Source organism: Marmota monax, unplaced genomic scaffold, assembly GCF_021218885.2.
Source record: "Marmota monax isolate L192 unplaced genomic scaffold, Marmota_monax_Labrador192_F-V1.1 WCK01_AAM20220418_F8-fsc00016, whole genome shotgun sequence".
Classification (NCBI taxonomy): Eukaryota; Metazoa; Chordata; class Mammalia; order Rodentia; family Sciuridae; genus Marmota; species Marmota monax.
The window spans coordinates 13,290,873-13,303,869 of NW_026695209.1; the positions used below are offsets into that span (position 1 = coordinate 13,290,873).

A 12,997-nucleotide genomic window follows, 5' to 3' on the forward strand; every position below is an offset into this window, starting at 1 on the left:
AGAACGACTACATTTCCCAGGGGGCGGCGGGCTGGCGGGGCGGTGTGGGGGCGGTGCCTCACGTCTGGTACAGTCATCCCAAGCCTCTTCGGCGGGACTGTAATGGCCGGAGAGATGACGATCTTAGGTCAGTGTCTAAGGGGTCTCTTTTGCCTGGGCGGACGTCAAGGCGGTCCGCGGAGGCCAGGGTGGGCGGAATGATTGTCTCAGCTCTTGGTTCCAGCTGGCATAGAAGGGGACTTGGAAAAGCTGACTTAGAGGCGATTTGGGGCTTTTCGGACCTGGTGGGGGTGGAGGCGCCTCCAAGAGAAGTCTGGCCCTGGCAAGCTACGTACAAATCGTACCTCTCAGGGATTTGCGGCTTGGCGATGGGTTTCTTACAACAGAACCTTGGTTTTGAATTGCTGACCGAAATGGGGAGAGGCCGCGGGAACCTACACCTCCGGGACCCTTTGTGGAGGAAGGGGGAGGAGCCGCAGCAGGAGCATCCTGAGCTGTAGATGCCTGGGATGCTGAGCTTGAAGGGATGTAGGGCCTTTTGATGCTCTTTCCACCATATCGGATGGGATTTACCTTCCCCTGCTTGGAAGGTGATAAACTCTTTATGCAATTTGCCTGTAGGTGGAAGGAAATTGACACTTGATTTCATTTCTTTGAGTTAGTGTTGAAGAGGATGAGCTAACAATTAGTAACACAGGCCTACTAACTGACGTTTTTGGTTGTAATGTAACATAAGTGTACACAGGTATTTAACACAGCCTCCTGAAATCAAGTAAGAGCATAATTCCAAATTTAGAGTAGTTTTTTTTTTTTTTTTTTTTTGCTTATGTTTACAATTATTTATGGCATTTGTTCAGATCTATTTTTTCATGAATTTGTATTTGCTGAGCGTATGTTATTCCTTGGCATGAGAGCTACAACAGTGAACAAAACTTGCCTTCAAGGAGCTTGCATATATATTGCCATCAGTGTTACTCACTTTTATACTTCTCACCTAAATATTATCGCTACAAGATCTGTCTTTAATTCATATATATATATATATATATATATATATATATATATATATATAAACTATGTTCTGTTATGAAGTGATGGTTTAATACCTGAGCAACTTTCAAAGTCATTGTATCTGATGTATCCATTTTATCCTTTTGAAAAGGAAAAGGAGATACAAAAACAAAGAGTTTTAACTTTACATTATTAGTAAAGGTTTTGGTGTGAGAATTTCAATAATGGAGCTTCTTTTCAAAAATGATAACATAAGCTTTATAAAATTTAAATAGCAATTGTTCAAGAAAATTGGATAAAATTTAACTTTTACTTAAGATGAAGGGTGTTTCCTGACATCATGAGCAGAATTATTCTACAAATATTATTAAATATTTTTACATTTTATTCCTGTGTTCTACTAGTGAACTACAGATACAATTACAGGATTTTTTTGTTTTGGTTTTGTCATTACTTTATTTTTAATTATAACTAATTTACATTATAAAAAACCTAGATGTCTAAGAGAAGTATTAACAGTTCTATAAAATTAAATGAGATATATTTTTAGTCTTGTTTCAAAGATTGGTATTAAAGGGACTGCTTTAGTAATTGAGCATATTAGACTTTGCTATAGTAATTTAGTATATTATCATAATCTGATAAGATGTATCTTTTAATTTGCCTGTTTTCAGGATCAGCTGTTTTGACTCTCCTATTGGCTGGCTATTTGGCACAACAGTATTTACCATTGCCTACTCCAAAAGTGATTGGCATTGACCTGGGCACCACCTATTGTTCTGTTGGGGTGTTTTTTCCTGGCACAGGAAAAGTAAAGGTGATTCCAGATGAAAATGGGCATATCAGCATACCTAGCATGGTGTCTTTTACTGACAGTGATGTATATGTGGGATATGAAAGCTTAGAGTTGGCAGATTCAAATCCTCAAAACACAATCTATGATGCCAAAAGATTCATAGGCAAGATTTTCACTCCAGAAGAGCTTGAAGCTGAAATTGGCAGATACCCATTTAAGGTAAGGGATTAATCCAAAATATGTTTTGTTTATTTTACTGTTTTTAACTTATTTATTGTATTGTTTCAATTAATACTTTACTTTCACATTATAAAACATTCTGTTTTAATTTACTTAATCTATATGGATGTTATGCTATCTTATTTAACAGGAAATTCCATAGCAGCTCCAGGGTGAGTTATTACTAAGACTCTCCAATGTTATCAAGAACTTAGGACCTTACTATATACTTGCTCTGCCATTTTGAGAATGTGTCCTTACCTTATTCAAGGTAGCAGGAAGGTTGATGAAGCCCCATATACTGTAGATAGATATTATCTATGTATGTACATATTTGTTTATGTCTGAATAGATCATACAAAGCATGGTGTTTTCTGACTTACTTGAAACTCAGCAATATGTCATAGATGTTATCTTAATGGTTGTGTAAAATGACTAAATTGATCAGTCTCTTTTCACTGTATATTTACTTATTTTTTCTCGTATTCCACTAATGGTGGAGGTTCAGTGAATGTTCTTGTATATACATCTGTTTTTACTTATCTGAAAATTTCCTGACTTGAATTCTAGAAGTGGAATTGATAAGTCAAAGGTACACATGTTTTTAAGGCTTTGATATTTATTAACAGATTGTGCACCAGAAAGGTTATATGTTCTTAACTGTTATTTTTTAGAGCACCTCTATCTTCCCTGGTTATTATTGTTTTACAATATTTCCCAATCAGATGAAAGAAAAATGAAATCCTCTGTTAAATTTCATTTCTTTGCTTTCTAGTGAGATTTTTTTAGAAATTTTTTTATTCATATTTTTATTTTCCTTGGTGAACTATTTTTTGTTGTTGTTGTTCTGTTTCTTTGACATGATATTTTTTTCCTAAATGAAAATCAAATACTTTTGGTTTTGTTATTTTTTTAATTGTTTTTATTTTTAAGTGATGATTTGTTTTTGAGTTGTCAAAATTTTAAGTTTGTATGCAGCAAAATTCCCTCTTAATTTTATAAAAATGGCATTGACTCTTACTGTGCTTAATATGGTTTTCTTATCCACTTGTTTTGGTGTTTTGTTTTGTTTTGTTTCATTTTTCATCCTGATGCTTTTATATAGGTGTTGGTTTGTGTTTTGTTGCTGAGTGTTTTTTTGTTTTTGTTTTAAACATTTAAATCTTTTTTTTTTAATGTACAGTTTTTCTTCTAAGTTATGAACTAGGATTCTAAATTAGTTTTAAAATCATTAGGTAGTTCAGTCACTGCTGCTTGTTGAATAACCCTATCCATAAAAATTTTTAAACTTTTAATCTATTTTCAGAGAGAAAAAAAATTGCTGTACTTCTAACTTTATTATTTTGTTTTTAGTTTCTTTCTTTGGGATTCTTTTATTAATTTATAATCTTTAGTGATAAAATACTAAAGCTATACATTTTCTCTAAGTTACAGCTTTGGGTGCATTACTTACTGGTTGAAGAGTTATTTTAAGTTACTAAATTTCAAATGATTCTAAACAATTTGTTTTGGTTTGGGGTGGGCCTTATGGTACTGGTATCTTTGTATCTTATATTCATAGTAGATCTATAGCTTGCTTTTATTTACAAGGTCAGATTTTCTTGATTGTAACTTAATTATGAGGTCTAGAATGGTTGGGGAAAGAGTCTTATAATTTCTGGATGAGATTAATTTTCTTTGCTATTGCTGTTAAAACAATCTGTTCATAGTTTATACTAGGGTGTGTACAAGTGTACTAGGTAAAATGTACTAATGTAGTACATTTTAGAGATAATCTAGTTTTTTAAATGTATGCCTACATTAGAGAAAATGAGCTAATACATAGTAAATATTTTCATGGAAATAAGAAGGTAAATGATGTTTGATTCTTGGATAAGGACATAATAAAATACTAAAATTATTATTTTTAATATGTATTAGAAATTTCTTTAATTTTATTTTTTACTCTAGAAAACAAGCTAACTTGGAACAAAAGAGAAAGGGAAGATCCTGAGTTATATACATGATTGAGCAACTGTTATTCCTTATATATTAGTCCCCCCCTTTATTTGTGATTTTGCTTTCTGTGGTTATTTTCCATGATTTTAGTTACCTGTGATCAACCACTATCTGAAAATATTAAAGGAAAAATTTTAGAAATAATTCACAGATTTTAAATTGTATAACATTCTGAGTAGCAAAACAAAGTCTTTGGAACTGTTCAATCCCACCCAGAACTGGTATCACCCCGTATCTATTTTGTATGCTACCAAGTCCCTTGGTACTTATACTGATTATCAACTTGACTCTTGAAGTATAGTGCTTGTGTTCAGGTAACTTTATTTTACTGATTAATGGAACCAAGATGCAGGAGTAGTGATGCAGACAATTTGAATATGCCAAAGAGAAGCCAAAGCAAGTGCTTTTCTTTTAAGCTGAAGGATCATCCACTGGGGAACTTGGAACACATCCCTGTGTGGATAAAGGGAAATTCCTGTCTTTCATCAGGAATTCATTGAACAAATAAATATACTTGGTTATGAATTTTATTCTGCTCTTATTAAAAACTGTAGCATATATTTTATTTACTTTATAGTTCTTAAAGTATAACATTTAATAAGCTCTAATCTTGGCAGATGGATACAAATATGGAATTTATCACTTTGTAAAGGTAAGTTTTTATTGAAAAAAATCTAGTATGTATGTGTGTAAGTACATACATATGTTTATATTTAACAGACTTTTATTCATATTCCTTTTTTTTAATCCTATTTATAGGTTTTAAACAAAAATGGATTGGTTGAGTTTTCTGTGACAAGTAATGAGACCATCACCGTTTCCCCAGAATATGTTGGCTCTCGACTATTGTTAAAATTAAAAGAAATGGCAGAAGAATATCTTGGAATGCCAGTTGCTAATGCTGTCATTTCTGTACCAGCAGAATTTGACCTAAAACAAAGAAATTCAACAATTGAAGCAGCCAACCTTGCAGGTAATAGCACTCTTGCCTGTGTTGGATTTTTCTCAAGATTTTGTTTGGTATTTGTCACTTTGTAAATCACTTAACTATAGGCACAAAAACAATCTATATGGTGGGTAAATTAGTCTATTTTTATATAGGTTGATAAGTGATAATTACAAGAGCTCTGTAGCATGATGTAGAATGTGTATATTAAAATAAGAACCAGTCATAGGCACATGACAAAGGTAGAAAACATGGACACATTAGCAGGGAGGGATTTTTTTTCCCCTAAAATTTCTTTAATCAAAGTTAAGGTAAACATAATGTTGTCAAAAAATCTGATGTGAAAATATTTTAAAACTTTTCAAAAAATATTGGGGCTGGGGCAGGGGCTCAGTGGTAGAGCACTCACCTAGCATGTGTGAAGCACTGGGTTCAATCCTCAGGACCACATCAGAACAAAAATAAAAGCAGATGGAATTTAAAAAAATAAAACAAATATTGAGTGTCTCACAAAATAAACAGGTACATCCTTGTTTTTGTGCAGCTTATGTTTGACAGAAAGGAACACAGAATAAACATATCTCTAAGTTTAACATATGCATTATTGACATTTTGGGCTCAATAATTCTTGGGTGTGGTGGTGGCAGTCCTGTGCATTTAAGAATATTTTGCAGCATGTTATGACAATCATGCTTTCATTCATTTCCATAGATCTCTTGGAGATAAAATCACCTCTGATTGAAAATCATTGATACAGTGTGTATCAGAAAGTAACATGCTATGAAAAATAAAAGCAGGATAAAGGGACAGAATTGTTTGTGGTGGTCAAGTGATTAGAGGCAGCGTGTTAGCTTTGAGTCATGGTGATCAAAGTACCTGATGAGAACAACTTAAGAAGAAGAAAGATTTATTTTGGCTTATGTTTTCAGGGCAATCAGTTTATGGTCAGCTGGCTTCTAGGCAGAAACCTCTTGGCAGAAAGGTATGCAGAAGAAAGCTTTCAGATCATGGTAGCCAGGGAGGAGAGAAAGATAAGCCAGAGAAGAAAAACTTCTAGGCCATGCTTCCCGTGACCTACTTCCTCCAACTAGGTCCCACCTTCCAGTAGTCCCTCCAAGCCATCAGTGGATTAATGTACTGATGAAGTGAGAGCCCTCATTATCTAATTAATTCCCAAAATCTTTACCTTTGAGCACATGAGACTTGGGGAGACATTTCAGACCCAAACCATAAATAACAGGGGACTTACACGTTTAAGTAGGATGATCAGTTGGCCTCATGGAGATATTTAAGCAGATTTGAAGGAAGTGAGGTAGTTAGCTATGCAGACACATGCAGGAAGTTCATTATAGGGGGAGGAAACAGTACAGTCATAAAATAGGATTCTGGTGATATATAAGGATAGGAAGACAAGAGTGGTGGCGCTCGCCTGTAATCCCAGTGGCTCGGGAGGCTGACACAGGAGGATTGCAAGTTCAAAGCCAGCAAAATCGAGGTGCTAAAGCAGCTCAGTGAGACCCTGTCTCTAAATAAAATGCAAAATGGGGTGGGGGGTGTGGCTCAGTGATTGAGTGTCCCTGAGTTCTAACTTGGGTACCCCCCCACCACCACAAAAAAAGGAATAGGAAGTTGTCTAGTGTGACCAGAGCAGAGTGATAGAGAACCAAAGGAATAAAGGAATAGGTATTAGGATATTTAAAAGAATTCTTCATTTTGAATGTTGTTATAGCTCCTGAAACATATATTAGTTTTCAGTCTACTCTTGAAAGTTAGTTTGCTGAGTGACAAGAAATTTCTTAATAACTTCCTCTTATCAGTTGTCCTTTTCTCCAATCAATCTTTACAGGACTGAAGATCCTGCGAGTAATAAATGAACCTACAGCAGCAGCAATGGCCTATGGTCTCCACAAGGCTGATGTCTTCCATGTCTTGGTTATCGACTTGGGCGGAGGAACTCTAGATGTGTCATTACTGAATAAACAAGGAGGGATGTTTCTAACTCGAGCAATGTCTGGTGAGAAAAAATAGAAAATTGAAGAGATTTAAGCAACACTTAACTTACCTAATATGTAGTTTGTGGGGTTTTTTGTTGTTGTTGTTGTTGTTGTTGTTGTTGTTTTGTACTGGGGATTGAACCAAAGAGCATTCTCCCTCTGAGCTACATCCGCAACCTGTTTTTAAATTTTTATTATCAGACAGGCTCTGGCTAAGATGTTTACACAGCCTTGAACTTGTGATCCTCTTCTTTTAGCCTGTTGAGTAGTTAGGATTATAGGCGATATACCACCCCAGCTTATAATTTTCTGTGTTATTTATGCCACTATTTGCATATAAAAAAAGTTATGTTTAAGTGATAGGAAACCCTATAAATCAAATTAACTTCCAATTTTTTCATATTGCGCTAATAAGGCATTCATGGTGATGGTGAAGGAAACAGTGGGAAGAAAAAAATTCCTGAAAAATAAAAAGGGATAATTTCATTATATTTGTTAACATATGTTATTATAGCAAGCCAATCTGTTTTTTTATCTCTAGTTTTGAAAAATTATCTGATTATTAAGATACTTCTTTCACATCATTTAGATATTTTAACTTTAATGTGCACAGTTTTTTAATAGTATGGGTCAGGGTTCAAATCATTTTAACACAGTATTTAATAATGATCTTTGAATAAAATTTTAATGCATTTTAAAAGAAATTTATTATATTAGAATATAATATATATATGAATATAATACAAACTTTTTTGATTTTTTACTTAGGAAACAATAAACTTGGAGGACAGGACTTCAATCAGCGGTTGCTTCAGTACTTGTATAAACTGGTGTACCAAACATATGGCTTCCTCCCATCTAGGAAAGAGGAAATCCACAGATTAAGGCAAGCTGTGGAAATGGTCAAATTAAATCTGACTCTGCATCAGTCTGCCCAGATATCTGTATTGCTAACAGTGGAGGAAAAGGATGGAAAGGAAGCTCAGAGTAATGACACTGAACTGCCAAAGGACAAACTTAACCCAGTAGATGGTCATGCAAACAGAGAGTTTGGACCCGGCCTTTTGGAAAAGAAAAGTGGAAAAAGTCAGGTTTTATTTGAATCAGAAATATCTCGGAAGCTCTTTGATAGCCTTAACGAAGATCTCTTCCAGAAAATACTTGTGCCCATTCAGCAAGTATTAAAAGAAGGCCACCTGGACAAGACTGAGATTGATGAGGTCGTTTTAGTTGGGGGCTCAACTCGTATTCCTCGAATTCGCCAAGTCATTCAAGAGTTCTTTGGAAAGGATCCCAACACATCTGTAGACCCTGACCTGGCAGTGGTGACAGGCGTGGCCATCCAAGCAGGGATTGATGGAGGCTCATGGCCTCTCCAAGTCAGTGCTTTAGAAATTCCCAATAAGCATTTACATAAAACCAACTTCAATTGAATTCTGGAGTAATGATGTGTGATCAAATACAAATACATGATCTTATCTGGTGAGCTCTTCCCCTTTATCAGAGCACCTCCTCCAAAAAAGAAAATTACTATCTAAAATATGTCACAGATTTACCTAGAAGGCAATATTTAGATAAAATAAAATTTTACATAGCATATATATATATTTTTTTTTTTTTTTTTTTTTTTTTTTGGGGGGAGGTCTCATTCCATTGCATACTCTTATTAGAGGAGCATAGGTGGCTATATTTTCTGAATTCTGGAAATAGATAACCATATGCACTTAACATTGTATTCTGTAAACATTAAATAGTGCCAATTATAAGATTTCCCAGTTCTTACTAAATTGTGTTAATAGGAGCTGGTAATTTCTTTACTTGGTCATCACATCTAACTATAAATTTGAACTATACTTGAATGACAGTGTTGATGTCAGGTATTTTCATTGGAAGGTACCAGTATTATTAAGCTGCATATATATTCAATAACGGCCATATACAAATTTACTTTTACAAATTCAATGTCCAGTTGTGTGTCATTTGCACATATTCTGCATTTTCCAGATTATCTTAATGTATTTCATGAATCAGTTTTGCTTTCTAAAATAAGTACAGATTTATTCAAATTTTTCTGTATCAGCTAGTGGAAATACCCAATTTTTATTGTAGGTCCTTCATCTACTGTGCATCATTCTCTGCTTGGATTTCCATGATTCTGCTTGGCTAGAAATATAGTAGGGAATTATTAGTTGCATTCTTAAAATGTGTTATTGTCACAATAAAGTCATTGCTATTTCATTTTTGTAAACCAGGACGTGCAGATATTAGTAAATAGCATTAATTACCTATTGTGTTTCTGTTTATTTCTTAATTTACATTTTCAGTGAGCTCTGGAAAATATAGCATGGATTTGAACTATAAAAGTTAGTCTGAGTTTCATTGAGATTTTTTTCCCCATATTTTGTTTCAAATGAGGAAAATGTATCAAACTGTAAAAACCCTGTTATTTAGTCTGTATTATTTTTAAATAGTTACGCTTGGATTATTTTAGCCATAAATTGGGGTATGATGAGATCATAAAATTTGTGAATACTGGAAATAAATCTAACATAGAAGGCAATATGGGAAAAATTTTCCACAAATCAGCATTTGTAGAACTTAGGTATTTTGTTGTATTTTATTTGTTTTCTTTAAGAAAACCCAGAGACCAAGTAAGAAAATAATAGCAGTTTGATTTCTATGATTTCCATGTTATGTGAAGATACATGTATGTCTTTAGTGGAGACCTACTTCATTTTAATATTCAAAAATTTTATATCCTAGTCACCATTTTTTTAAGGTAAAGTGTATCTTCTTTATCCGAACTTGAAAGATGTTGTTTCCAATCACTAAAGATGAGAACCAAGCAAATACATTTCAAAAATATCAAGACATTGAACAGTGTTAATATTTTTTCAGATATAAAAAGAAAACGTTTCTTAGCAGTGAAATTGATTTTGAAACAAATTTCAAATACGTTTGTATATAGAAAATACCTGTAGTAGGTAAAGAAAATACAAAATTCTTATTTTAGAACTAATTGAGAAATGCCAAAGATGAATCCACCACTGCATTATGAAAATATTTAAGTGTTCTCTTGGACTTTATATAAATTTTAATAGATTAGAATTGAAAAATATCTTTGGAAGGTCTTTGGGAAAAGTGTTCAATCTCTACAGAGTATCAATTTTAACCTAAAATATTTTAAGATTAAAAAACTTGAATTTCTCAGATACTTGATGTGGTTCATGACAATCTGTTAACCTGTTAACATTTTTTTTTTTTTTTAAAGGAAGCAATGTGCAAAACAGGGCAGCTAATCACACAATAAAATTGGAATTTAAATAATTTGACTCTTTGAAAAATAGAATAGCAGTGTTGGAATTTGGGGGCAGTAGTTTAGCATATTCTCTAGTATAATTATACCTTTAAAAAATGAAGGAATTTCTGTCTTCAATCATATTTTAGGGCTCTATCTATACATAGTCTTGACATCAGTGTAGTTTATTTAAAAGATAAGAATGCATCCTGAAAGGGGTCATTTATTAATAACAATCTGAAGTTGTTTTTCGTAAAACTTTTTAGTTGTACATGTGACTAGTTTTTTTTTTTTTTTAGTACATAACAAAATTCTAAATGTCTTGTATAAATAGAGTATGTGAGTAATTTATTTTGTATCAGGAATGTTTTGGTACTGTGTTGTCACTCAAACCACTAACTTATCAACAGATAACTGTGTAATGTGTGCTGAATATTACAATATTGTGCAAAACAGATTGTGCCTCTTAAATGTGTGTGTACAGGTAATTCATGTTTTAATGTAAATAAATACCATTTTGCAGTTTGTTTTTTAAACTGTGTACTTTATTTTCTATTAAGAACTAGACTAAAACACAGTTTTGATGTGTATAAATTCAAAATTTGGATAGAGGTGGTCTGATGCTAATGGTGTCCCTCAACCTCAGTCTCAATGTCTCATTCCAGAAATGTACATTTTCCTGCTTCTGTCTCTGGGATTTCTAATAGACTTTTTGCTTATTTCCCTAATTTAGGAAAGAGAGTTCCTGCATCATATGAACAGTGTCTTTTGAATTCTGAATATGAGTTCATTGCTTAAGAATGTAATGAAGCCACAAACTGAGCTAATTAGATAGGTAATAATTTTGCAAAAATAGGATGTTGTAATTATAAAAAGTAATTTTCTAACAGAGTTTGTGTTATTCTTTGGATAACTGATGCTTTTTAAATTATCCTTATAAGATGATAGTCCCAGTCCCTTCTGGGACTAGTTCCTGTGATTTCTTCATACTTATTTAAATTAACTTACTGAGGAACTCAAACAAACAAGGAAATATAATGATACTTACATATTTATTTTACTTAACAAACAGAAATACAGTGCCTTTTTTAGGTAGGCAGCCTCTAATTTGGATGGCTCCCAGTAACACCCCACCTTCTGGTATCCATCCCCACAAGATACCAAAAAAATCCATCTTCCCTTGAGTTTGAGTGAGATTTAATAACTCTGCTAATGAATGACATGGCAGAAGTGTGGGGATATCTCTTCCAAAACTGGATTTTTAAAAAAAGACTCTTCTGTCTTAGGTGTTTCCTCTTGCTGCTGGCTACCTCTCCCTTGGAATTCCAACTGTCATGTAAAGTTCAGCCTGTTCTGTTGGTAAATACTGGTAAAGAAAAGGACCTAGGAAGAGGCATTCCCACTGACAGCCAGCACCAATTCACAGCTCCTTAAAAGATTTCAATGCTAGTCAAGGCTTAGGTGTTGCAGCCATAATTGAAAATGTGAATGTAACTTCATCAGAGACCTTAAGCCAGAAACATCCATTAGTTAAGTGACTTCCTGATTCTTTACCCACAAAAACACTCATTTTTGTTTTAAAGTACTAAATTTTGAATAATTTTACCCAGCAATAGAGAATAGAACTCTTAATAGGAACCAGGACATTGCTCCAAATGTTTTACTAGTATTAACCAATTTAGTTTCGTCCTCCAAGCAAACATGAGTAGGTGTTGTATCCCCAATTTCAAATGGGGCGATTAAGGCACAAATGTATCAGGTAAACTTTCCAGGTTTCTGCAGCTAATAAATTGGCAGTATCAGTATCCCAAACCAGTCCATGCTCAGCCCCAATGTTGTGCTGCCTTATGTGATGACAGAAACCTCTGAAAAATAAAATCTAGAAAAGTGGGACTAGAGGGAAAGCTGGAAGGAGCTAGGAGATCTGCCCTCACCCCTTCTTCTTGATCTAACTGGAAACACGCATCATTGAGAGTCATGCCTCACTGTAATCTCCAGTTATCCCAATGTTGTTGTCCATTGAACAAACCTTCATAAACATTGGCTTAGTTTTATTTTTATTTACATAATAGTGTATATTATGATGTGATTTTGTAAACATGAGATGTTACTCAATGTTTTCTATATGGCAGACACTGTTCTAATGATTATATATTATATATACTATATTATATAATATTTAGTTTTCCAAACAACTTCAGAAGTAAATAAAATTATTACTCCCAAATAAGCACAGAGAAGTTAACTTGCCCAAGTTTGTACAAGTCTAAAGTGTTTGAGTAGACGTTTAATAAAGGCACCCCCATCTCAAGACCCTGAACCCTTAACCACTGTAATATTTTCATATTTTAACTGTTTATATTCCTTTTTCCTGAAAGAAGACCCTCTGGATCAAGTAGAACTATTTATAATTTGTATGCATATTTTAAAACAACATTAAATCTTCTTAACCATTAAGTTTGATATCAAACTGTTTAAAAATAGATGTAATTGCCACTACTCCATCGACCTATGAAAATGATTATTGTATAAGGTTCAAGCTAATACTATATATAAAGAAGCATAGCAGCCCCATCCCAATATTTAATTTAATTTACTATACCTACAATATTATTGTTTCAATTTCTTCCCCCATTCTTGAATTACAGACTCTCAAGTGTTTCTTGTAGGAATGAGACATTGGTGGAAAAATGGAGTCACGTGGACTGGATTTTGAATCTTATTGCCTAAGATTC

At 33.6% G+C, this 12,997-nt stretch overlaps 1 protein-coding gene across 1 annotated transcript; it reads left to right on the forward strand.

Moving 5' to 3' along the window:
* The first annotated feature begins 52 nt into the window (after positions 1-52).
* Positions 53-10,798, forward strand: Hspa13 (heat shock protein family A (Hsp70) member 13). Its single transcript, XM_046430467.2, has 5 exons — positions 53-127; positions 1,686-2,026; positions 4,784-4,997; positions 6,817-6,984; positions 7,733-10,798. Exons 1-5 carry the CDS (start codon positions 103-105, stop codon positions 8,395-8,397), a joined length of 1,413 nt encoding a protein of 470 aa, XP_046286423.1. The 5' UTR covers positions 53-102; the 3' UTR covers positions 8,398-10,798.
* Positions 10,799-12,997: the final 2,199 nt, after the last annotated feature.

What these genes read in the sequence shown, in the direction of transcription:
- Hspa13 (XM_046430467.2), top strand. Translation starts at nt 103, where the DNA reads ATGGCCGGAGAGATGACGATCTTAG. An exon ending in TTGGCAGATACCCATTTAAG is followed by an intron (nt 2,027 to 4,783) that starts GTAAGGGATTAA and finishes TCCTATTTATAG; the next exon opens with GTTTTAAACAAAAATGGATT. An exon ending in TGAAGCAGCCAACCTTGCAG is followed by an intron (nt 4,998 to 6,816) that starts GTAATAGCACTC and finishes CAATCTTTACAG; the next exon opens with GACTGAAGATCCTGCGAGTA.